The sequence below is a fragment of the Bos indicus x Bos taurus genome, chromosome 23, assembly GCF_003369695.1.
Source record: "Bos indicus x Bos taurus breed Angus x Brahman F1 hybrid chromosome 23, Bos_hybrid_MaternalHap_v2.0, whole genome shotgun sequence".
Lineage (NCBI taxonomy): Eukaryota > Metazoa > Chordata > Mammalia > Artiodactyla > Bovidae > Bos > Bos indicus x Bos taurus.
This window is the reverse complement of record NC_040098.1, coordinates 44,229,215-44,256,058: the sequence shown is the minus strand read 5'-3', so window position 1 is coordinate 44,256,058 and position 26,844 is coordinate 44,229,215. Positions and strand designations below refer to the sequence as shown.

The 26,844-nt window shown below is 44.5% G+C and overlaps 1 protein-coding gene across 6 annotated transcripts; it reads right to left on the bottom strand.

Moving 5' to 3' along the window:
- TBC1D7 (TBC1 domain family member 7) lies at positions 1–26,289 on the bottom strand. 6 transcript variants are annotated; one of them, XR_003508017.1, is made up of 9 exons: positions 24,752–25,013; positions 23,092–23,248; positions 21,754–21,834; positions 15,769–15,956; positions 11,940–12,077; positions 4,436–4,581; positions 3,103–3,232; positions 1,181–2,089; positions 1–847 (listed from the first exon to the last, which is right to left on the bottom strand). XR_003508017.1 is itself a non-coding variant. In XM_027524440.1 (9 exons), exons 3-9 carry the CDS (start codon positions 23,201–23,203, stop codon positions 2,003–2,005), a joined length of 882 nt encoding a protein of 293 aa, XP_027380241.1. In that variant the 5' UTR covers positions 23,204–23,248; positions 25,294–25,441; positions 26,268–26,289; the 3' UTR covers positions 1–2,002. The 6 variants fall into 6 exon arrangements, 5 of the variants coding, with proteins under 5 accessions (XP_027380241.1, XP_027380239.1, XP_027380238.1 ...); XM_027524440.1 differs by lacking the exon at positions 24,752–25,013 and adding exons at positions 25,294–25,441; positions 26,268–26,289 and having other exon boundaries at positions 1–2,089; XM_027524438.1 differs by having other exon boundaries at positions 1–2,089; positions 24,773–25,088.
- Between the last annotated feature and the right edge of the window lie 555 nt (positions 26,290–26,844).

Sequence of the window (26,844 nt, the reverse complement as noted above, 5' to 3'; positions counted from 1 at the left end):
TTTATTAATAATCTTTATTCTACCGAAAAGTTGTACAAACTTATATGGTTCGTAATGGTACGTGGCTCATGAACAAGACGGAAGTGAAGTGTCTATGACTTTTCCGTGGGTTTCACTCAAGCCCCACATTCACTCACTGGGCAGCAGATGACGGTGGCAGGAACTCCTTCTCATGCACTTTTGCTCACGTCCCCTACTGGAGTCAAAGTTCTTCAGGGGCAGAGGCGATCGCTGGATAAATGTAAAGTATTAGCTGTAAGCAGAGTTTGCTTTAAGAAGTTTTCTTATGAGTGTTTTTAGAAAATTAAATACTCTTGAGACTCACAGACTTATAAAACGAACTTACGGTTGCCAGGGGAATAAGGATGGAGGAAGGGACAGGTATGGCATTTGGGATGGACATGCACACACTGCTATATGTGAACTGGATGACCAACAAGGACCTAGTGTAGAGCACAGGGAACTCTGCTCAGCGTTACACGGCAGCCTGGATGGGAGAGAGGCTGCGGGGAGTCGATACACGTGTAAGTATGGCTGAGGCCCTTTGCTGTTCACCTGAAACAGTCACAACGTAATATTAACTGGCTATACCCCAACACTAAATAAAAAGTTCAAAAGAAAAGAAATTAAATACTCTTGGCTATGTTACTGTCACAAGCACCACCCGGTTTCAACAACTCTGGTGCACTCTGAACACGTCAGGCAGGGACTCAACTCTCAGAGTGACGGCTCCACAGTTTCATCATCTCCTCCTTGTGGGGTGGAGAACCCAGCTCACCACTCGGGCTCCTGCAGGTCTGGCAGCCGAGTGAGTCAGTCTCAAAGGGCCCCGTCTCAAAGCCTGCAACTGTCCAACCAACAAGTTACCATCAGGGGACACCGTGGCTGTGGGGGAGGCGTTAAGCTATTAACTGGAGCCTGCCCTTTCCACCGCGCCTGTGGGGGTGGCAGAGTCCTCTCTGACGCCCACCCAGCTATATACCGGAACCCTCCCCTTTCCACCGTGCCCGCGGGGGTGGCAGAGTCCTCTCTGACGCTCACCCAGCTATATACCAGAACCCTCCCCTTTCCACCATGCCTGCGGGGGTGGCAGAGTCCTCTCTGACGCCCACCCAGCTATATACCAGAACCTGCCCTTTCCACCGTGCCTGCGGGGGTGGCAGAGTCCTCTGACGCCCACCCTGCATCTAATGACCCATCAGGAAAAAGCATGGTTTCAGCAAAGCATCAACAAGTCCTCTCTCAGCAGGTAAATGTAGACACATTTATGTTCAGTAATATTTCTTCCAACTGGCACAAAGAGGAAAAAAAACATAGTAAGGCCTTTATTTAAACCAATCTAGCAAAAGTATCAGAAAGTGGATTTAGATTTCCAAAGATTTAGAAAGTCAGCTTAGATTTCGACAGGTACTGCATCAGCAACAAAAGTCATCAACAAAAGGAAGTTGTTCTTTGTTCCAGAAATGGACCTTAGAAAGCAACTAGCTTGGTGCTAATTAAAGCGCGGCAGGGCAGGCCTGGTTACACACAGCTCACTGACGCACCCACCCACCCTGACTCAAGTGCTTTACAAGCTGGGAGCTATTTCCAACAACCCTTTTAAACTACTATCCAGAACAAGAAGGTCCTATTGCATAGCACTATCTTCAATATTGTGTGATAAATCATAAAGGAAAAGATTCCGAGAAAGGATACATATGTATATACAACCGAACCACTGCTACACAGCAGAAACGAGCACAACATTGTAAACTGACTACACCTCCATAAACGTTTTTCTAAATGCTATTCAGAGTTGAGCCCTGTACTTCTGTGTAACCAGAAGATGCCGTTCCACAACACAGTGACTCCACAGTGACATTATCTTAAGCAATTTTACTGGAAAAGCAATTACACTTCGAGCACCAAAGCAAGAACCCCATTATCAATTCAGTAGGTCATGTCCCAAGGGGGAAGAAAAGGCGCTGAGCAGGCCTGGCTGCTGTCCACAACGTCGGGAAGTTCAGGCAGAGTGGACCGGGGTCCCGCAGTGTTTGTGCCATAAGTCGATGGCCTTGCTCACGATCGCGTCCGAGCTGTCCTGGGGGATCTGTGAACAAGCAGACCAGGCTCTGAAAGGCATGATTCTGACTTCAGCCTCTCTCTCATTCACTGTGGCATAAAACTCGTGTCCACTGGAGTTTTCGCTGCTTTTCAGAAAGCGATCACATAGGCGGCTGCTGCCAGATGTGCCATGTGGCACCCGCAGCCACAGTGAGGAGTGCGGTGTCACCCATCTGGGTTCCGATCCTGCCCTGCCCACTCCCTGTGGAGCCCTGGGCAGGCTACCTAAGCTCCCCGGGTTCAGATCCCCAGATCTGAGATGGGGCAAATGATAGCCCCACTTCACAGGGCTCTTTACAGGGTTACAGGAGGCAATTCACAAAAAAGTATTTAGCAGGGCCCCTGGCAGTGCGTGCCACCATTCATTACAACCAAGAGGGCGCTTTGATCGAACACACACTCACTGAGCACTTGTCTACCAGGCCGCTGCTCAACTGTTAACACGGACTCATTAAAACAGATTTGGGGTCCAGTGAAATTCAGTCAAGCCTAAGTCTATTTTGACCTCTTCTTGCCTGGTTAAGGGTATTCCAAGATACAAAGATAGGGAAAAACAGATTCATTCAGACCTTTTTCAACATGCTCAAGTTTACACTTCAGCACATTAACAAATTCAGCTGGGACTCCACCAGATATAGGAACAGAAATGAAAGGGCTTACGAGCAAAATCCACAAAAACGTTCCTTTTCCACTAACAGGGATCGCTCGCCCTAAAGTGACAGATCTCACCTCCTCGTTTCCCGACGGCCTCCTAGTGGCCACTGTGGTCCCAGGTACACACACTCACGGAGACAGACCTGCTGCTCAGACCAGTGACCCCCAAAGGATGTGGACTATAATCCACAGACCAAGCTGAAACTTATACTGGGGAAAATCATTTCTTATAATGTAAAAATATACTATATTGTCTCTGAAATAATTTAATGCCATAGAAAAATCTGGCTTGTAAACTGAACTCCTTTCTAGATTCAAAGTTCAAGTGAAGCAAAGCACACTTACGTTTTCCAGAAACTTCGTTATCTTCTCTGCACTGTTCAGCGCCATTACTTTTATTTTAAAGGTTAAAAGAATTTCCACAGCTACAAAAACTAGTATCTTACAGGATCCACTTACAACTTTATCCCAAATCCTATGAAAGAAAGATGTAATCAAATTACAAGTCTGAAGTTGATGTTTACACCTAAACAGCTCAAGTTTCAAAATTAAATCAAATTACATTTTCTTTTAGGTACCATCATCCCTCAGTATCCCCAGGGAAGTGGTTCATGGGCTCACTTGCTGTGCATACCAAGATCCGAGGAGGCTCAAGTCCCTCATATAAAGTGAGGTGGTGCAGTCAGCCCCCTGCATCCACAGATTACATAACCAAGGATTCGACCAGCCACAAGTGTAAACACAGCCCAGGATCTGGGATCGGCCAACTCCAGAGATGTGCAACTGTGGAGACAGATGGCTGACTGCATAAGCTTCAGAGAAGAGCTAATGAGGACATTGTCCTCCAGGAAGACATCCTCCAATTAATATCTCAAAATTGACATTTTAGGGCAGGAAATTCCTAAAAACCAAAGCTTCAAGTTTACTAACATTCTGTAATGCTAAGATAACCATTACAGACTAAGGAACAAGAACAAAAAGGGGAATGAAATATGAAATTCAGTTTCATTTTCCAGTAAATTCCATAATTAAGGAGCTATTAAATATACTCTAGATTAAATATACCCTAAAATCATTGTTCTGATAACTTCAATAGCTCTTACAGTCAGTATCATTCTCAATATGCTTACTAAGCACTGTCCTGTAATACTCTGTGTATGGCCTTTTTCCTCAAGTGTTAAGTCCTGGAGGGAGCAGGACGGGACTCCAAAATACCCGTAACACGTCTGAAATTGATGAAGAGCTGAGTCTGAATCTCCAGTCTAGCCTTCAGCTAGTTTAATGATGTCATAAGAGGTCTAAGAAATAAACGTTTTTCTCCAGGATCTGCTCCATTTCTGGAAAAGTCCACATCCATATATACTCCTGGAGACTACTTCAGATGTGAATATTCAACAGCATCTAACACACTGAGGGCCTTCAATTTCTCTAACAGTATATCCTAACATTTTTTATATTTATTTTAATACTCAATATTTCTAACACTTCTAATTGTATATATAATAAGCAGAATCACCAGTCGCTATGTCAGCTCCTGGAGAAGTTAGCATCAAATGACTACATGGTTCTAAAGCAAATTTATATTCTGAGATGATCACGTTAAAAAAAAAACAAACAACAACAAAAACAGGATTTTTCTGACTCTGTGCATTCAATCATATTTGAAAGAAACACTTGCCTCTGTAAGCTGGACTCGGGCAAGCACCCGGCAAAGCACTTCTTGAACCACAGCTCATAGGGAAGTGTGGACACTGCACAGCAGGCCTTCAGGTGACTCAGCAGTCGGCTATCTTCCAGATTCAGGTATTGTTCAAAAGCCTTTGGCTAATGATTGAAGGGGAAGAGATTACTCACTTCCTGTGACTTAATGTTACCATATCTTACAGGCTATGACGAAAAAGTATACGTGCTGCAAGCAAGAAGTGTAGGAAACAAAGCTTCAGACTCACTCAAGCCACTGGTGATGCTGCCGTCTCCCAGGTCAGCACTAACCAGAGTAACCAACTATCCAGGACGGAACAGTTTTTCTGGGGCAGTCTCTGGCTAAATGGAACAGTTAAGTCATGCTGGTTAGTCCTAATTGCGCTAAGCAGATCCAACAACCTAAGACAAAAGTCCAGAGCAAAATTCAGTTGATATGGGGAGCCAAGAAAGGTCCATGTGCTGGCTACTCCAGGGCAGGAGATTATAGGTTCACAGAAAGAAGCAGGCTAAGATCAAAGACACAGGGCGGGACTAGGTGCAGAGAGGGAACTAGGGAAAGAGGAGGTGAACAGGGCCCAGCAGTCACCGGTCATACCGCCGCTGACCCCGTGGGGCACACTGCACTTGGCAGGGAGGGTCAGACAACACGAGCGTCCGGAGGAGGAGCACTGTCCCCAACAAGATGTGCACGAGAACTCCAGGCAGACAGGAAGAACACAGGGGAACAAAGCTCCGGGGCCCCATTTGGAGGCCTCTCCCATGGAAGGTTCCACAGCAGCCAACACCGGAAGGCTGGGAGCTACCAGAGCTGGCTCCCAGGCGGGACTGCTGTACTTCCAGGGTCCTCTGGCAAAGCATGGACCCTACAGGTCAAACCCTCAAGCCTGCACTCTCCATCCAGAAGGACACAACCAGATCAATGTAGCACCCATGCAAACGCAAATATTTTGTTGTTTTTAACTAAATATTGGGTTGGCCAAAAAGCTCGTTCAGGCTTACGGAAAAACCCAAACTTTTCAGCCAACCTAATATCTGCACCTCTACTTCCACCAAAGAGGCAATTCATGACCCTTACAACGTCCACTGCAGCCAGACACTGTGCTCCATACAGGAAAGGGAGTAAAAGGTAAAGACAGCGTCCCTGCCTTCAAGGAGCTTCTAACCTGCTTGGGACAGACCTGCAAAGGGCTGACGACAACACGCTGCAATAGAGTTACAACGGGAATGAGCACGAGACGCTGGGTACATCCAGGCGGAAATCTTAACCCAGAACCAATTTCCCAGGAGAGCTGACGATTGAGCTGGCCCACGATGAGCAGGGACACGACTTGGCTGGGCAAAAAGGACCACAGAGTAATATCTGATCCTGCCTAAAGGGTCAACAGCCCTACACAAAGGAGCTTCTAAAAAAGAAAAAAGCCAAAAACTCTACAAGAGAAAATGCAAATGGCTCTAACCCATACAAAAAGATGCTCAAGCTGGCTAGAACAAAACAAATGCAACCTAACACTGTCCTGAGGCATCTCTTCTCACCTATCAGGCTGGCAAGAACACATCAGGTCAGCGAGGCTACAGGGAGACAGGTGCGCAGCTGTCGGTCACAAGGATGCAAAAGGGCGGTATGAGTGCTACAGAGGGGAATCTGAAAAGACCTACTAAGTGACGTGTTACTTAGTAACATGTGATCTCGTCAATTCGTTTCTAGAGAGTCTATCCCCCAAGTACACTAAAGGATACATGCACAAAGCTTTTCACCTGTAACACCGCATAACAGCAGAAGACTGGAAACAGCTCCAACAGCTAACACTAAAGGAAGGGCTGAAGAAACTAGGATGGAGTGGTATGCAGCCATGAACAGGAATAAGGAAGGTCTCTATACACTGCTCATGGCATAAGAAACCCCAGCATGTATCAGGTTAAAAAAAAAAGCAGGGTGAAGAGAAATGTGTATCAGATGCTAGAGCTAAATCTAACAGGGTGAGTATAAATACATATCCATGTGTGCTTTTTTCTTTTAGTGGAAGATGACATTTACATGAAATTTTGAGGACACAGTAAATGGTAGATGTGATATTATTTTTGTGTGTACACTAAGTTGCTTCAGTTGTGTCTGACTCCTTGTGACCCCATGGACTGTAGCCCACCAGGGTCCTCTGTCCACGGGATTTTCCAGGCAAGAATACTGGAGTGGGTTGCCATGCCCTCCCTCCAGGGGATCTTCCCGGCCCAGGGACTGAATTCATGTTTCTCACGTATTGGCAGGCGGGTTCTTTACCACTAGCGCCACCTGGGAAGCAGACAATTTTATACTTTACTGTAAAACATTTAGGTTATTTCCAGTATTTCCATGACCTTCAGTTCTTACTTTAAGAAAATAAAGTGGCCTTCCCTGGTTGCTCAGTGGTAAAGAATTCACTTGCTAATGCGGGGGACACGGTTCGATCCCTGGTCTGGAAAGATTCCACATGCCGCGGGGCAGCTAAGCCCAAGCACCACGACGACTGAGCCGGCGTGCTGCGACTACTGAAGTCCACGCACCCTAGAGCCTGTGCTCCGCAACCAGAGAAGCTGCCACAATGGGGAGCCTGCACAGCGCAGCGGAGAGCGGGCCATGCTTACTGCGGCTCGTGAAAGCTGCGTGCAGGAACAAGACCCGGCGCAGCCATAATGAATAGATCTTTAAAAAAAAAAAGACAAGAAAGCACACCTCAACAAAAGGCAAAATCTGACAAAAGAGATTTAACCGAGGAATTTATACTCAACTTAGAAAGAGGCTGCTAATAGTGTTAAGAGAAAAAAAAAAAACCCTCTCTTTAGGACAGCTTTTAAAAATTGTGTCAATGGCAAGGAAAAAAAAAAAAAAGCTTTAATGACTGAACACAGTAAAGACTGAGATGGCTTAAAGACAATCTGATCTGAAGAGAGATTAACAGAGGCTTCCCACGTCACACTACTGAAGCTGGCCTCCACTTTCGTTGACAATCAGGGGCCTCATCAAAAAGACCTTCCAGAAGCTTGATGGAGAGAAAAGCTCTCCTCTCCTATAAATCAAAACACTACAGCATAAAGGCGTCATCGCCAGAAATATTCTTTGGATGTCAAAAGTCTATCACTGTGCAGCACATGCACATTTCCCTAGGATTATGAAACAACATATGCTTTGCGATAACAAACTTGGTAAAAACCACAAAAATCTGAAAAGATGACAGACAAGATTACAGAAACTAACAAAAAGCTGGGCAGAAGAGATCTATACAAGCGCAACAAAAATTTTCAGCTAGATTTAACAAGGTTTAACTAAAGAATTTTTTTAAAAAACCCGACTTTAAGCATTTAAGTTGGGACTTCCATGATAGTCCAGCAGCTAAGACTGCACTTCCAATGCAGGGGGCCAGGGTTCAATCCCTGGTCAGGGAACTAGAATCACACACGTCACAACGCCTGGCACAGCCAAACAATTTTTTAAAAAAGAAATGAAAGAAAATTTATGTGTAGAAACAATGCAATAACATTAACAAACTAAGGAGAAAAAGGATATAACCACCTAAATAAGGACAGGAAAAAAAATGGTATGAAAATATCTCCTAAAAAGTTCTAAAAGACCCCATAACCCCACAACTAAAGACCCTGCACAGCCAAATAAATAAATTTTTAAAAAATATTAAAAGATTTTTTAAGTCACTTAATGGCTACATGAAATAGCAACACAAAGGAAATGTAGCTTTTCTTACATTAATACGTTCTGAACTTTTAAAAAGAACTTTTGCAACTATTAAAAACTATGTCCTAGACACAATAATGTACCTGTGAAAAACCCTTTTTTGATGATGATGAAATTAAGGTTTAGGGGACATAAGGACACTGAGTATCTTGCTGGTTCTAAAATTCTTTTCTTTACACATTATTGATTGGAGACATCACCAATACATCTTTTCTTACGCAAACGTTATTGACCTATGACATATCAATACGTTTTTAGAGAGTGATACAGAACTGCGGTGTTGGGGAAAACTCTTGAGAGTCCCGTGGACTGCAAGGAGATCAAACCAGTCAGTCCTAAAGGAAATCTACCCTGAATATTCATCAGAACGTCCAATACTTTGATCACCTGATGTGAAGAGTCAACTCACTGGAAAAGACCCTGATGCTGGGAAAGATTGAGGGCAGGAGGAGAAGGGGACGACAGAGGAGGAGATGGTTGGATGGCATCACTGACTCAATGCACATGAGTTTAAGCAAACTCTGGGAGATGGTGAAGGACAGGGAAGCCTGGAGTGCTGCAGTTCACGGGGTCGCAGAGAGTCAGGCACGACTGAGCAACTGACCTGATTAACATCACTGCGCGAAGCTGTTAGAGCTTAACCAGAGCAGGGAGGGGGAAGGGGACAGTGGGGCGCTTGCTGGCTGAAGCTGCGTTACAGTTCACCACAAAAGGAACGGAGTCATGTCTGCATCTCATACCAGTCACAAAGATTCAGCCCCTCACCAGCTAAAGGACTAAAATTTTAAATGTTCAAAAATTTTTAAAAGCTAGAAGCTTTCTAAAACAAAAATCTTGGAGTTAGAAAGGCCTTTCTAACTAAGATACAAAAGAAAAAAAAGAAATACTGATAAGACCAATAGTATCACCTTCATATCTTTATACAACAGCAAGAAATATTTTCAGAGAAAATATTTAACTTACATAAACATTCAGCATATAGCAATAATTCTTACCCAAAGAGGAAAGATGCAAACAAAATAGAAAGGTAGACAAACATGACCAATAAACGTTATCTCCAGAGCTGCTCAGCATCACTCAAAATTGAAGGCAATGGAAATTAAAACGGGCTACCATTTCAGTATCAGGTCAGCAAAATTTTAAGAGATTGATCCTATTATTGGAAATGGGGTGGAAAACAGGAAATCTCAAACTGGTGGGGGAAGCAAAATTGGTCCAACTTCTGGGTGAGTAACCTGGTAGCTAACACATTGAAATATGTCTGTTGCATTAGAGCATTTAACATGTAGGTAACCCACCCTAGAGAAGCGCGCGCACACACACACACACACACACACGGGAACATGTCACATACATGGAGAGGGCTGTCATCATGGAACCATTGCACTAAATTAGGGCAAATTCTTAACAAGAAAGACTATGAGAACTTTTTCAGTTCAGTTCAGTCGCTCAGTTGTGTCCGACTCTTTGCCACCCCATGAGAATTTTTTAAGTGGTTCTAAATGAGTGATTCTCAACCCTAGCCTCATTTCAGAATCACTGAGTTTTAAAAAATTAGAATTCTGAGGCCCCACCGTGGGAGACTCTGATTTCACTGCTCTGGTCATTGTTGAGAACTCTCAGGTGGTACTAACGGGAAGTCAGGGTTGAAAACCACCCATGTGTAGTGATGTGGAAAAACTTCACCACATGAAGTTTTAAACAGAATCACAGGGGCCGTATGAACAGTATAATACATTAAAAAATTATATATGTAAAAATATGTATAAGACATACACACACACACACGTGTGCACGGGTATGCACTCACACCCCCACCCACTCTGATGCACATAAAATGATTTAGACAAGGGACTTCTGGATGGTTCAGTGGCTAAGAACCCACTCACTAAGGCAGGGGACACAGGTTCAACCCTGGTCCTTGGAGATTCCACACGCCACAGAGCAACCGAGCTCATGACAAAACCGCTGAGCCAGTACTCCAGGGCCCAAGCGCCACAACCGCGGAAGCCCGTGCTCCGCAAGAGAAGCCACCACAATGAGACGTCCCAGCCCCACAACTAGAGAGGAGCCTCTGCTCGCCACAACTAGAGGAAGTCCAGGCACAGCACTGAAGACCAGACGAACACACACCAAGCTGGTGACAAAGCTTACACCTTAGAAAGCGGGGGACGGGGAAGCATGGGGGCAGGTCGATGACAACTGTGGATTCATTTGGATTATTTAATCCTCCCAGAATGTATCTGTTACTTGTGTTCTTAAAAATAATGAATTTTTTAAACAATCCATCACTATGCGATTGCATTCACTCCAATATTAAGAAAGGCTGATGAAACCACGGTACAAGTTTGGACCTCCTGACTGAATTAGGCAGCTAACATTCCAACCACATATGCTCCAATGCCATGCTTTATTGAGATTAAGTGAAGTTAAGTTTTAAAATCTAAGAATCGAACTTTACCTAATGGAAACACATAAAAAGCACTCCTGTTCAGGGCTCAGGGAAGCTGAGGGCTGAAGGGTCTGGCCCGCTGCAGGGGTAGAGCGGGGCTCCCCAGGGCGCGGCCAGCCTGTGTCCCGCACCTGACCCTGCACCCTGGACCGTGGTTACTGCTTTCAGCAGAATTTCCAAATGAGACAGTTCAATGACTTAAGAAAAAAGACTCGTTTTTATAAAAAGAGAAATGGCGGGGCGATGGGGGGGAAACTGAGGAGAGAGAATGGCAAAGGACCCGATACGAGGATGAGTCAAGTGCTGGTTCTCCCGACTGCCCAGTCAGCGCGGCAGACCACCGGCTGCCCAGCTCACGCCCACTCCCTTCTCCTTCCTCAGGAACAGAGTCCCTGTTCCAATGTGAGACCACAGCATGCCCGGCTCAAAGCCAACCAACCACATTCCCCAGGCTCCCCTGCAGACCAGGGCAACCTGGGGACACCCTCCTCACTCCGGTCATGCAGAACGGAAGTCCGTCAAGGGAGGCAGGCTGGCCGGGCTTGGCACTTTTCCTCCTCTACCTTCCCTTCCTGCCCAGAGCACAGATGGAGGGCTGTCCCTCCAGCACCATCACGTGATCACGAGAGGACAGTTGCCCCTAGGAGCGCTGGAGCAGGAGGACGGGGACGGCCCAGCCTGGGCTCCTGGCCCCTGGACTTCTGCTTACATGAGAAGACAGTAAAGCGTCTACTGTTTGGGCTTCCCGTTACATACAGCCAAACTTAAACCTTAATACTGAGAGATAATTCCAGATCAGATAGAGAATACTATAGAGCTGGAGTGAGCCTGCAATGGCCATATCCAGCCATGACCATGCATTTATGCGTTACTATTTTGTGTGACAACAGCGTGTGTGTATATGCTCGGTCACTTACTCGTGTCTGACTCTGTGACCCCATGCACTGTATGTAGCCCTCCAGGCTTCTCTGTCCATGGGATTTCCCAGGGAAAACTACTGAAGTGGGTTGACCACCTCTTTCTCCAGGGGATCTTCCCAAGCCAGAGATTGAACCCACATCTCCTGCATCAGCAGGTGGATTCTTCACCACTGTGCCGCCTGGAAAGCTGTGTGATTGCAGCAGGCACACAGAGACCACCTGGCCCAACAAGCTGGAGATACTCACTACCTGGCCTCTTCCTGCTGACCCCCGCCAGAGGGTCCACTCGTAACTGTAGTGCCACCAGGTGGTAAGGGCATTTCCTGAGGACCCCCACCACCACTGCTCAGCCCCAGCCCACAACAGCCATAACGTCACCCCTCACCAGCTGGGGCAGAGTGTCCCGGTACTTGCTGTTCAGCTGGTTCACGAAGCATCGCGTGATCCAGTAACAGTCGACACTATCTTCTACCATCTCTTCCATGGCCTTCGCGATGGCAAGAAATACTTCATCTTCTGGCTCCTGAAAAATTAATAACAACTCAAGGAGGCAAGAGAGAAAAACAGAGGATTCTCTAATAAAAATGAAGCCTTACTCCCTAAATTCTGAAGGAGCCAAAATAAATCAAAGTGGGACCAAAAGCACCCAGTCCATCACTAAAAAGACAACCGAGGGGAGATGAATAGTAACCAGGGAATCTGAGGCAGTGTTGCTTCTGAACACTCAGGCTTCAGGCTGAACATTCACAGATTTCCCAGCTTCTAACATTAAGCCCAAAGCGTAAACATAAACCTGAAGCAAAGGACGACTTTCCACCCAAAAGTATTCTCAGTGCTGGAAGAGAATTCCTTTCAAACAGATGTGATAAAACAGCACAAATAATTAGAGACAATTATTGTCAATACGGTAATTTGCAAAAATGACCCCAAAAGGACTAATAAGCATTTTCTTTATTCCAAAGCATTCATACAGATCTTTACCTTTTTGCTCTATCTTTAAGCACTATATAAAGCTAAAACTGCCCCGAGAATCAGAATTTTAGGAATCAGAAGAATGGCATTTCTCAAGCCTTTTGTCAACACTCAGAACATGAAAGTAAACCTTCAAGTAAATTTCGAAAGAAGTCTCATAAAAACTGGAATCCACTTGAAAAATCTGTTTTCAATCACTGCTCCTTATACCAAAAGCTTTACGTTTTCATCTAGGATTTAACAGCTAAAGGATTTTAACATTGAAAAGAAAAAGTTTCTTTCTATTCGTCTAAGAAGTCCCAAGTTAAATCAAACTTCCTATTTTAATAGAAGAACTGCATTTTAGGCCTCCTTTCCACTCATTAAGTTTCCACATGTCAAGAGCAGCAGAAAGGCTCCTTTCGTGGACTCCTGCCTGGCCCTGGGCTCTGTGCTCCTGAATCCAGCAGCTCAATGCTGCGCCCAGCTACTCCGAGACGCGGCTAGGAGGACCAGCGCCCTTCAGCTGAAGTCGGCTTCTATGTTCCCAGCCGTGGGTACTGCACTGCTACGCAGTCTCATTAAAAGATAAGAAAAACACAGCTGACTGGGGCTTGGAGGCCAAGGAGACACGCGCCCAAAATGAATACCTGGGACAGCGTGTCTGCCCAAGGCCAATGGAAACATTTAGACCTCGAGCTAATGGATAATCTAACCTAACTTCATAGTTCGGGAACTTGTGTAGTACCATCAACTAACTGCATTTTGTTGATGAGAAATAAAATCTAAAGACGTTCAAGGGTTCCAACTATTTCCTGGGATGTTCTTTCTTGATAAACTTTATAAAAGTGAACAACCTAAGATCTGTCCATGGGACCCACAGCAATCTCAAAAAGTTAAAGAAAAAGGGACTTCCCTGGTGGTCCAGTGGCTAAGACTCCTTCTTCCAATGCAAGGGGCCCGGGTTCAATCCCTGCTCGGGGAACAAGATCCTACATGCCACAACCAAGACTCAGCATAGCCAAATAAATAAAAATAAATGTTCTAAAAAGAGAGAAAGAATAAGTCAAAGCTTCACACTGCTGTTAGCAGGTTGAAATCTACAACCACCATGAAAAAAATATAGAAGAGCATAGTTTGCAGACAAATCCCTATTCATAACAATTCACTCTGTTTTAGCCAAAAGTTAAAATGCCTATGTGAATTGCAGCCAAAACCCAAGAGCTGTAGTCATTACTTTGCCTGCCCTCCTCCACTTTCCCCTTCTCTTCCCTTTATAAACAATAAGCAATCCTAGTAACTAGAGCGAGCAGTCTGTGAAAGATCAAGCCTACAAAGGAGGCTGGAGCCTGTGAAGCTGAGGCCAAGAGGCAGTCAATGACCACAAGGCCTCTGGGGCCTGCAGGCTGGGGCCAAAGACGTGGCTGACCATGTTGGTTATAGACAGAGGAACGAGCAAAGAAATAAATACAAATAAGAGGTTTTCCGTTAGCTTCGTTGTAACTGCCAGAGAAGGAAGCAGCAAGTATAGAAAGGGTGAGAGAGAGAATAAACTTGTGATTACTGGCAGTATTAGCATTAACTAACATTAACTAGCATTAATTAGCATTAACGGCTTTTAATACAGTGATAAGCGTGTGTGTGTGTACTTCCCAGCTCTGTCTGCTGAGGGAGCCTACAAGCAATGACAGACCAAGGACAATGAGCACATCTAGCCCCTGTTCTTGGTTTCCAATGACAATTTTTGAAAATTAAAATAAAAAGATAAAAGGATGATTATTCCAGGTTTGGGGAAGAGTGTAAGATGAACCTAGAGTATCTTTTTGTTCCAGAAAGTAAGGAAGTGCTCAAAATGCTGAGAACTTGTCCAGACGAAACAGAAGTCAGCCTGAAGTGGCTCCCACTAGCCCAATCTGGGACAACTTTAACATCAAAATAGTGGCAGTAATGACTTATAGGCCACCGAATAAAAGAGAAATCTATAAATTCATACAGATAAAAGAGAAGGGAAAACTCTTCCTTATCAAAAAGCCATCTAATAAACGCAGAAGGAATGAAGGAGTCAGAAGGTCACCATTTGGCAATCAGCAGAGTGAAAACTATTTAAGGATTGATATTTACACAGCCTCAAAGTACCTCCCCGACAAGTTACTTATTAATTACAAAGAGAAAAAAAGCAACCATGCAGGAGAAGCCTCCCAGACATCGCCTTAACCCAGTGATCAAAGCAGCAAAAGCAGTATCACAACTTCTGTGGTTTTCCTTCCAAAAATTCACAACTAGACTTCAATCAGGAGGAAATAAATGAGAAACACTACTGGCCAGTACTCTTCAAAACTGTCAAGGTCATGAAAGACAGACGAAGACCGAGGGACTGATCCAGACTAAAGGCAGCTAAGAATAAGTGCAATGCAGGACCCCAGATTGGATCGTGGGCCAGAAAAAGGACACTGGTGTGAGAGTCAGCAAAATTTCCAAAACAGCTACAGATTGGTTCACGGCATTGTATGAATGTTAGCTTTCTGGTTTTGATAAATAACCAGAGTACAACTGAGACCTAACATTTGAGGATGCTAGGTGAAGGTAAATGGGAACACCACTCTTTCTTTATGTAAGTTTTCTCTACATCTAAAATGATTTTGAATTGAAGAGTTTAAACATAAGGAAATTTTTTAAAAAATCAACAAATGGTAAAACTAATGGCTGAAAGTTTGATAAGTTCTGAACCAAAACTTGTATTGTTTATGATAAAGGGCATCATTGGGACAACTGGTCAAGTGGAAATGGAGTGAAGATTAGATGTTAGTACTGTATCAATGTCAACTTCTTGGTGTTGATGACAGAACTACGGTCACCAAGCGAAGTGTTCTCATCTTTAGCAAGCATATACTGCAAGAATCTGAAATAATGGGATGCCACATTTACATCTTCTTCTCAAATACTTTGGGGGGAAAACAGGTATACATATATAGGAAAAATGACAAAGCAAATGTGGGAAAATGTTAATGACTAGGGAACTGTGATAAAAGGTTAAATGGGAATTATTGGTAGTAGTCTTGCAACTTTTCTGTAACTTTTGAAATTACTTCTTCAAAATAAAATTTTAAAAAATTAGGGAGACTGGGTCAGATTGTACAGGGCTATGCTTTTATTCTACAAAGAAGAGCCACTGAAAGGTTCAAAGGCAAAACATGACGTGATCGAAGGCTGGCCAACGGAGCAGTCGAGAGTCAAGCCAAGGGTCAAACAAAAACACCACTGACCAGTGGAAACGAGGGACTTCGAGGCAACTTCCCAGACTCTAAGCGGTGCATGTAGAGATAGACTTCACTCTGAGGGGTGGCATCACTGACGAAGCGGATGACTTTCAAGGCGTGAAGGACATCAGAGTACTGCTCCTTGCGATACATCATCACCTGGACGTGCGACTCGTGGTGCGGAGGCAAGATTCCTATAGAGACCGGGGGTGGGGGAGGGGGAATAAAGATAGTAAAATACAGAGGCACCGATCTGAACCCCTCCTCTATGAAAGAATCCTGTGAGATGCTGTCTACCACAATTAGAGTAGAAGTCACAAGTATTTAGTTACTATACACATTGTTTTAGAAATTTACTCTAAAATAAATTTTAACTATCAATACAATCAATATCTGGATGGCAACTGCATCGCTGATATCAATGAGAAACGAAATGACATCAATTCAGTTCAGTCACTCAGTTGAGTCTGACTCTATGCGACCCCACGGACTGCGGAATGCCAGGCTTCCCTGTCCATCACCAACTCCCAGAGCTTACTCAAACTCATGTCCATCAAGTTGGTGATGCCATTCAACCATCTCATCCTCTGTCGTCCCCTTCTCCTCCCACCTTCAATCTTTCCCAGCAACAGGGCCTTTTCCAGTCAGTTTTTTGCATCAGGTGGTCAAAGTATTGGTTTCAGTTTCAGCATCAGTCCTTCCAATGAATATTCAGGACTGATTTTCTTTAGGATGGACCGGTTTCATCTTCTTGCAGTTCAAAGGACTCTCAAGAGTCTTCTCCAACACCACGGTTCAAAAGCATCAATTCTTCGGCGCTCAGCTTTATAGTCCAACTCTCATATCCATACATGACCACTGGAAAAACCATAGCCTTGACTAGATGGACTTTTGTTGACAAAGTAATGTCTCTGCTTTTTAATATGTTGTCTATGTTGGTCATAACTTTTCTTCCAAGGAACAAGCATCTTTTAATTTCATGGCTGCAGTCACCATCTGCAGTGATTTTGGAGCCTCCAAAAATAAAGTCTCACTGTTTCCATCGTTTCCCCATCTATTTCCCATGAAGTAATAGGACCAGATGCCATGATCTTGGTTTTCTGAATGCTGAGTTTTAAGCCAACTTTTTCACTCACCTCTTTCACTTTCATCTAGAGGCTCTTTAGTTCTTCTTCACTTTCTGCCATAAGGGTGGTGTCATCTGTATATCTGAGGTTCTTGATATTTCTCCTGGCAATCTTGATTCCAGCTTATGCTTCATCCAGCCCAGTATTTCTCATGATGTACTCTGCATATAAATTAAATAAGCAGGGTGACAATACACAGCCTTGACATACTCCTTTCCCGATTTGGAACCAGTCTGTTATTCCATGTCCAGTTCTAACTGTTCCTTCTTGATCTACATACAGATTTCTCAGGAGGCAGGGCAGGTGGTCTGGTATTCCCATCTCTTTAAGAACTGTTCACAGTTTGCTGTAATCCACACAGTCAAAGGCTTTGGCATAGTCAATAAAGCAGAAGTAGATGTTTTTCTGGAACTCTCTTGCTTTTTCGATGATCTAACGGATGTTGGCAATTTGATCTCGGTTTCTCTGCCTTTTCTAAATCCAGCTGGAACATCTGGAAGTTCTCGGTTCACATATTGTTGAAGCCTGGCCTGGAGAATTTTGAGCATTACTTTGCTAGTGTGTGAGATGAGTGCCATTGTGTGGCAGTTTGAGCATTCTTTGGGATTGGAATTAAAACTGACTTTTTCCAATCCTGTGGCAACTGCTGAGTTTTCCAATATTAAGTGCAGTACTTTCACAGCATCATCTTTCAGGATTTGAAATAGCTCAACTGGAATTCCATCACCTCCATTAGCTTTGTTTGCAGTGATGGTTCCTAAGGCCCACTTGACTTCGCATCTGAGGATGTCTGGCTCTAGGTCAGTGATCACACCATCGTGGTTATCTGGGTCATGAACATCTTTTTTGGATAGTTCTTCTGTGTATTCTTGCCACCTCTTCTTAATATCTTCTGCTTCTGTTAGGTCCATACCATTTCTGCCCTTTATTGTGCCCATGTTTGCATGAAATGACATCATAAAGCCTTTGAATAAATATGCCACATAAATTCAAGATAAATCATTATTGTAACTAGTATGGTTTAATTCAAGTTTACGATTGTCATTCTGGGGCCACCCTTAGCTCCTAGAAGCCTATCTCCAGTTTCTGTGCTTGTCTGCTAATTGTCCCCCTGCACCCACAGTTCATATGCTGAAGCCCTCATCCCCAAAGGCAGGGCCTTTAGGACATGATTAAGGTTAAATGGGGTCACAAGGTGAGGCCCTAATACATATAGGGCTGGTGTCCTTTTAGGAAAATGAAGAACACAGGAATTAGCATGCTCTCTGTCACAAAGCAGAGACATTATTCTGCCAACAAGATCCATCTAGTCAAACCTATGGTTTTTCTAGCAGTCATGTATGGATGTGAGAGTTGGACAATAAAGAAAGCTGAGCACCGAAGAATTGATGGTTTTGAACTGTGGTGTTGGAGAAGACTCTTGAGAGTTCCTTGGACTACAAGGAAATCCAGCCAGTCCATCCTAAAGGAGATCAGTCCTGGGTGTTCTTTGGAAGGACTGATGCTAAAGCTGAAACTCCAATACTTTGGCCACCTCACGCAAAGAGTTGACTCGTTGGAAAAGACCCTGATCCTGGGAAAGACTGAAGGCAGGAGGAGAAGGGGAAGACAGAGGATGAGATGGCTGGATGGCATCACTGACTCGATGGACGTGTTTCAGTGAACTCTGGGAGTTGGTGATGGACAGGGAGGCCTGGTGTGCTGCAGTCCATGGGGTTGCAAAGAGTTGGACAGGACTGAGCAACTGAACTGAGCTGTCTCTCTCTGCCATGCAAAGACATAGCCAGAAGATGGCCACCTGCAAGCCAGGGGGTGACGCTTCACCAGGAACAAAATCAGCCAGCACCTTGGTTTTGGACTTCCCAGCCTCCACAACTGTGAGAATGCAAACTGTTGTTTAAGCCACTCAGTCTGTGGTGTTTCAAGGCAGCCCTGGCTGACAAGCCCCTTCATCTCAGAACCACCATCAACTGGTCAAATCCTTTCCTTTGCCAACAACTAAAACTTGGTCACAAAATACCCTACAAGAACAAACCTCCAATTTTCACTGATGAAAGACCTTACATTTCAATGCCATTCTATATTCATTAATACATTTAGACTTTGGGGCAAGAACAAACAAAGGCATGGAGAAAACACGGAGGAAAGAGCAGCGGAAGGGCCTTCAGTCAACGAGGACACCCAGACTCTCTGACATCTCTCCCGGCACTTGTCTCCTCCTCTGCCAGAGGCGGGAAATGGGATGGTTACACATTTCCCCAAATGTTCTCCACAGAACATGGGCCCTTGAGGTCTCCATGATAAAAAGGGTACCAGAGTTGAACAGATTTGTGAAGCGGCAACAATGAATTTAAGGCTTTAAGTTTTGCTCTAAAGAAAAACATCTTTATTTATTCTGGCTTCACTAAACCTAAAGAAACTGTTTTGCAGCACAAGCTCCAGAGTCAAAGTTCCCGGGTTTGAATCTACAGTGAACTGGCTGGGTGAACCTCAGCAACGTACTTGCTCTTCCTGTGCCTCAGTTTTTCCACCCAAAGAATGGGAAGAGTAACACCCATGTCACACAGTTGTAATGATGAATAAACAAATTAATATACATAAAACACTCACAGTACATAGCACATACTAAGCTATTGTAAGTGTTAGCTAGTATATTTGATCATGGAGCTCTCTTTGGTGCAAACAGCTACAGATCCAGTATTCTAAAGAACATTCTGGGAAACACAACTTGGATGAGCTTGGTGCCAGTTTAATGTTAGAACCAGAACTCCAACACAGCAAGGCAGCTCTAAATCTCCAGTGCATTAACCTCAGGAACAAAGAAAATGGGACATCCCCGGTGGTCCAGTGGTTAAGAATCGCTTTCCAATGCAGGGAATGCGGGTTTGATCCCTGGTCGGTGAACAAGCCGACCCCACAAGCCACAGGGCAACTAAACCCATGCACCATAACTAAAGAATAAGGAAGACTTAACCTCTTGAGAGTCCCTTGGACTGCAAGGAGATCCAACCAGTCCATCCTAAAGGAGATCAGTCCTGAGTGTTCACTGGAAGGACTGATGTTGAAGCTGAAACTCCAATATTTTGGCCACCTGATTCAAAGAGCTGACTCACTGGAAAAGACCCTGATGCTGGGAAAGACTGAAGGCAGAAGAAGGGGACGACAGAGGATGAGATGGTTGGATGGCATCACCGACTCAATGGACATGAGTTTGAGTAAACTCTGGGAGTTGGTGATGGACAGGGAGGCCTGGCGTGCTGCAGTCCATGGGGTTGCAAAGAGTCGGACACGACAACTGAGCGACTGAACTGAACCTAATAAAGCAAGTCAGGAAAAAAGAGTTGATGAGCAGCCTGACAGGCCTTGGCGCTCAGTTGCAAAGTATTACTGTCCATCTCACATGAATCCACAGGCGTTATTTGTTAATAAGACACATTATTTCCCAGCAGAAATAAACACTACAGGCTCTGCCACCTAAAAGGCACCCTTAGAAGGCATTTATTTCGCTGGATACTGGAAACACTAAGATTTAAGAAATCCTCTGGGAAAAACTGAGATCTTTTTTACAAATTCTCTATATTTTAACCGCACAGTGACCTATTAGAAACGTAAGTGTACAAAGACAGCCAAGATACACGACAGAAAAGGCACCGTGCAGTCAGTGGTTTCTAGCATGGCATGCATTCCCTCACGGCCTCCTCACTACATCATCAGACTTGGTTCTAAGGGTTTTTCAAGTCCTGAAAATACAGTACATCGTGGAAAGAAAACAAGGTCTATAATCCAGCCTACCTTCAAAAGGCTTCTACAAACCTGAGCTCTGCCATTTACAGGCTACAAGGCCTCAGGAAAATTATTTAGCCTCAGTCTTTTTCCCCCATTGGTAAAATTGGAATATTAATACTTGCTTCGCAAGGGAATTTCAGGATTTTTTTTTTTTTTTTTGAAGAAAGAAAAGGAGGGTGGTAATAGATGGGTATTTTTGGTGTTAACAGGCTCAGAGATAACAGGAAAAAAAAAAAAGGATCCTTGGCTCAGAAGGGATGCTGCCAGTCACTTCAGGCACCTAATATACTTTTTCTTTCACAAGAAACCGAGCAAGGTTATTTTTTCCTTCTCTCTCAGCCATCCTCATTGGAAGTTATTTGTGCTTCAACAAAGTAAACACTCTCAAAGCAAACACTTCCTTTTTTGACTCTGATAGCACTCATTAGGAAGTTATACCTCTGCAGCTGGAAGTCACAGAATAACAAATCAAGAGCTCAACCCTAGGAGTTAATTAACTCAACATTCTCATTTATAGATGCAAAGAAAAAAAAAAAGAGAGAGAGGCCTACTGGTGTCTTCAAGGTGACCCAGTTGACAGTAAAGCTCAGACCAGTTCTCCTTTCTCCCAGCTCAGTGCTCTTCCCATAACTTGTTTCAGGGAAACAAGTCTGCCTCACTATCTCTTCTAACGCCCCTATATCAGGGGTCCCCAACCTCCAGGCCGTGGACCCATACCTCCTGTCAGATCAGCGGCAGCATCCGATTAGAAATAAAGTGCACAATAAAAGTAACGTACCCGAATCATCAAGAGGCCAGCCTCCTACCCCAGTCTGTGGAAAAAACTGTCTCCCATGAAACCAGTCCCTGGTGCCAAAAAGGCTGGGAACTGCTGCCCTGATGCTCTCAGAGTGACGCTCAGGGCTCTGTGCTGAAGTCACCTTCTTCCAGAGTTTCCAAAGTGAGTGGGGATTCAGGCTCTGAGGTTAGTGCCCAGTAAACATCCTAAAAAAATCATTTTTCTGACTGATAAGATACCAATGACCCCATCAATTTGACATTTTTGAAGATAAAAGTTCCCAACTCTTGGGAATCATACCGAGTAACACCTTCCAGACCAACGCACGGTACATGGATGGGAGAGGGAACCTCTGACTGAAAGTACAAAGTTTCTCGATATCTGGAGGAAGGAAAAAAAAAAAAATTAGATGCTTTTCATGCTGATCGTGATATGTAAAAACGCATTTTATCTTTTAAAACTGAAATTAGAGTAAAGACATCTCTTTGGAGGAAGGTTGCTGAACAGTCAGCAAATCCAGAAAAGGCAACACTAGACTGATTTCCAGCCCAGGTGTTCCAACTAGCTATTCAAAAACAATCAGTGTTTCACAGCGGAGGAGATGTACTTTGCATACTTATTACTACATTCACCATAACCTCAGTGGTATTTACCATTTATAGAACTTACTTCATTTATGCACACTGCAAGCTTGTTGGGTAGTTATTGTTTTAAAGATCCAGAAACTGAAGCTCAGACCAGATTAAGGGACAGGACTGAGTTAACATCACTAGCAAGGAGCACAGCCAGCCTGCAAACTCCCATATTCACCAATAAACCACATTCAACCACATCTTGGACCTCAATTCCCCTACTTGTCAAGTGAGAATTGTAATACTTAAAAAGCACAGACTGAATAGTGAGGATCAAAGATCAGGTGGGAAATGTTTTTGAAACTTTAAAAACACTCTATGCATTTAAACTACTGTTTTTAACTATGGTTCAGTTTATCCTACTTTAATTAGACACATTAAAGACCTTATTATGATTGGCTTAGTAGAAATAAAAATGTTAATCCATCATGCAGTCTCAGTATTTCCATAAAAGAAAATTACGGCAAGAGTTGCTACAAATTTATCCAGAAGCTAGGATGATGCCTCTAAAAATTAAGAAAATATATGGGTCTAATAAGAGAAAAAATATTACTAACTTAAGAGGCCTTTCAAACAGGTCTGACTCCGACTAAGTATAAACTTGAAAAGTCCTTAGCTCCTCCCAAAATATACCATTCTCCTATCATTCTATCACTAAAATACATATACATATATATATATACATACATACAGCTGGTAACATACCTTTGGAAATTTTAACATTTTAAGTCTTTCTTAAATTTGGTACAATATTGCTTCTGTTTTTTTTTTTTAAACGTTTTGGTTTTTTGGCCACAAGGCACATGGAATCCTAACCCCCCAAACTACAGATCAAACCCATAACCGGTGCATTGGAAGGCCAAATCTTAAGCGCTGGACTGCCATGCAAGCCATCAGGGAAGCCAGCAAAAGGCGAGGGGCTCAAGTCCTTGGACATCTCTTTAAGTTAATACTTCAGAACATCTGGGATGACTGAGAACCAATAGGTTTAACTTATAAAACTCACCGAGACGGTCATCTTTTAGGAGAATTTCTAATGATTTCTTCTCTTCAACTCCACGAAACCCCACTTTTTCATAATATACTGAACGAAAGTTTCTCTGGGAGTCCTCAGTCATGTTTCATTCTTGGAGAGACAGAATAGGGACTAAAAAAAAGTGAGCCTAGAAACGAAAAATAAGAACTGAGAAAAATTCCGTGATTTTCTCCAACTCTTCCATGAATCTGATACACTATGATAAATGGTCTGCCCGTGTATAGGACCCAATATTAAACCTTCCTGTTTACACAACCTTAGTACCACCTCACCTATGCACCTTGGCCCAAAACCAAGATACGAAACAGAAGTCCCCCGAGCTGCTCAAATAGATGGCACAAGGTTCATACCTTAGCATTCCTACATAACTTAGGAGAGAACCTAGCACAATGGTATATTCTGCAGCCATTAAACATGTTCAAAGAAAAAAGTGAAATAGGAAGACAGACAAAATGTCACACAAAGGGTACTACCAAATATACACAATTGGTTTATGTTTTAAAAATAGTATGTATTTAAAAAAATTAAACTATTCTGAAATGTTAACAGTAGTTATCTTTAGGCAGCAGGATTCCAGATGATTTTAATTTTCTTTGGCTTAGCCGTGTTTTCTAAAATGGGTGTTTTGTAAAACAATCTAAGTTATAAAAAGAGTAAAAAAAAAAAAACCTAAGTTCCTCACTCACTTTTCTTTTAAACACAATTCTATCAAATGTAGTTGTCAAAATTCAAAACCCACAACAGATTAAGCATTAAATTATAAACCAGAAGAGGGGCAGGAATGCAGCCTGGTTGACAAGTGATTCCACAGAGTTAGAGACAAAATAACTTAAAATAACTTAAAATCTGACATTAGAACTCAAAAAGTCCAGGGGTCTCCAGGTTCTTCCACAATAACCTTCAGTAGATTGGAGTTATCAAGAAATAGTCAAATCAGGTTTGTGTTTTAAGAACAGAGTGGATGTAACAGTTTCCAAAACGTGTAACACTGCACGACCCAAATGCTTAAAACACTGGTGCAAAGAATATAACCCTCAGGTTTTACGAAATTTTGAGATGTGGCCAGGGGAGCGTTGAATTGCTAGACAGCCAAGTTCTTCCTCACTGACAAGATACCCACTGAGTCGCCTGGGGCACAGTAAAAAACAGAGTTCGTTTAAATTGGGCTTCCCAGGAGGCGCTAGTGGTTATTCAAAAAAACAAAACAAACAAACCCGCCTGCCAATGCAGATGTAAGAGACGAAGGTTCGATCCCTGGGTCGGGAAGCTCCCCTGTAGAGGGAAACAGCAACCCACTCCAGTGTTCTTGCCTGGAGAATCACCTGGCAGGCGACAGGCCACAGGGTCGCACAGAATCGGACACGGTTGAAGCAACTTGGCATGCGCGCAAGTTGAGGAAGTCTAAATGGTTCTGAGCTTTTATCAAATGAGTGTTTTTTTAAGAGCAGAATTCCAAAGCATTAAAACGCTACACGAGGTGGGATTTATTTAAAAGCAGCATCCAAACAGCTGCAAGGCGATCCGGTGCCTGCCATTTAAGGACCCCCATCCTCCGACTGCAATGCAACAGCGAACGCGTCCTCCAGGAAGAAATCATTTTTAAGTTTCCTTCCCGCCCAGGAGCGCCCACCTGACAGGAGAAGAAACACACCCTAGGCCAAGTCCGCGGGTCCCACTCTCCCTAACATGCTTCACCTCTAGGAGTAGAAAACCACACCCGGGTTGAGACTTAAGAGGTCCGGGGAGGCCGCGGAACTCAAGCCCGGCACGCTGAGTGGCCGGCAGGCAAGCGGCGACCTGAGGGCGCCGGCCCCGATCGGCCGGGTGGAGGGAGACAGACAAAACCCCCAACCCCCGCCGTCGCCGCCGCCGGGCGTGACGTCACCTCGACGTCAGGGGGAGGTGCCGAGAGTGCGCGTGCGCCGAAAACGCCGCCGCCGTTCCGGACGTGACGTTACCTCGGCGTCAGGGGGCGGTGCCGAGAGCGCGCGTGCGCCGAGAGCACCGCCGCCGCTCCTCCTAGCCTTAGGGCGGTAGACTGCGTCCTAGACCCGGGAAAGAGCAGGTGCAAGTCCGACTAATAGCTCAAGCCCCTCGCCCGCTACACCGTTCTCCGCCCCGGTACCCCCTGCTCCCCCGACTCATTTCTAGTCCGGAGAATCTGGCGTCTACCTTCCTCCCGCTGTGCCGGTCGGTGCGTGCCGGGGATGCTTCTTTCCAACCCTGCGCTGGAGGTGATCGCAGAGCCCCAGGATGGTGCTCCTTAATGGGTCTGCAGCTGCAGACCCCTGCCTTGTTGTCACCTCCTTCTTCCCTGTATCTGGAAATAAAATGACCCACCAAATGAGACGTGCAAAGCAGCTTCCTGAGAATTTGCTGTACAAGAGAGTCGTCCCCACTGCCGCTTCTCTTTTGGCAGAAACACAAAGGCAGGAGGGGAAAGGCTGATAGTGGGAAAAGGGGAAGCCTCCAGGTGTGCTCTCGTCGGAAGCTGTAGGCACGGGGGAGCTGCAAGTAGATGAGAAGCCGGGCCTCCTGTGTGATCCCCCGTTAGCCACGCCTGGCTTTCCCTAAGTAAGTAAGTGTTAGTCGCTCAGTCGTGCTCAACTCTTTGCGACCCCATGGACTGCAGCCCACCAGGCTCCTCTGTCCATGAGATTTTCCAGGCAAGGATACTGGAGTGGATTGCCATTTCCTTCTCCAGGGGCTCTCCCCAACCCAGGGATCGAACCGGGTCTCCTGTACTGCAGGCAGATTCTTTACCGACTGGCTTTCCCTGCTTAGTACTAAATTGAAAGCAAGGATACAGATTAGGGAAGCTGTAAGTTATTAATCAAGCCCAGGTCAGTTGTTAACAGTAGTTATTGTTAAGCTTCCTGGCTTGTAAGGAAAGCTACCAGTCAGGCTGACTTCCTAGGTTTGTTGTAGTTAAGGGGCTGGTTTTTCTAGGCAGGTTGGGGTTCCTTCTGCTTTTATATGTGGTGGACCACGGTCTGTATATTCTGGCTCTCAGATAAAACACTATAAAAGTGAATTATATGAAAAATGAAGATAACAAGGTAAACTAACGCCAACGTTTTAGACTCCACAGACAAAATTACTCTTTAATATAGCTATTAAAGTTCATAAACACTTTCTCTGCTTACCTTGTCACAGTCCAGAACTGGTTTCCGGGACACCCCTGTAAGCAGCACCCGCTGAGTGGGTTTTTTAACTGTTTGGGTTTGAGAGGAACTGTTACCAAGCCACGTTTGGTTTGCTCAATACTCAGCAAGCCAAACGCTGAGACACCAAGGTGTGCAGCTGGGAGAGGGAGCACCAGTCTCAAACTGCTTCCCTGAAAGCAAGAGGCTTGGGTGCCTGGGGGCTAAAAAATAAAGAGGCAAGGTGGACTGAGGCTTGGGGAACGAAGGGAAAGGTGATTGGGAAAAGGTGTGGGACAGTCATTCTGCCCAGGTGTAATTAAGCTCTAGGCCTTTGCACGTTCAAAAGATCACAGGGCAGACACTCACACATTCCCAGTTGGAGGGTCGGTGGTCCCATCCAGTCTTAACCAGCTCAGCTCGAAGTAGACACAGCTGACTCCAAGTTCCTAAAAAACAACTCGGGCAAACATCTTATTGTTACAACACAAGTCCATGTGCCCAACAGTACACAGTGAGGCCAGACAATACAGAAATCGTAGTGTTTGAAGCAGAGAAAGGTTTATTGCAGGGCCATGCA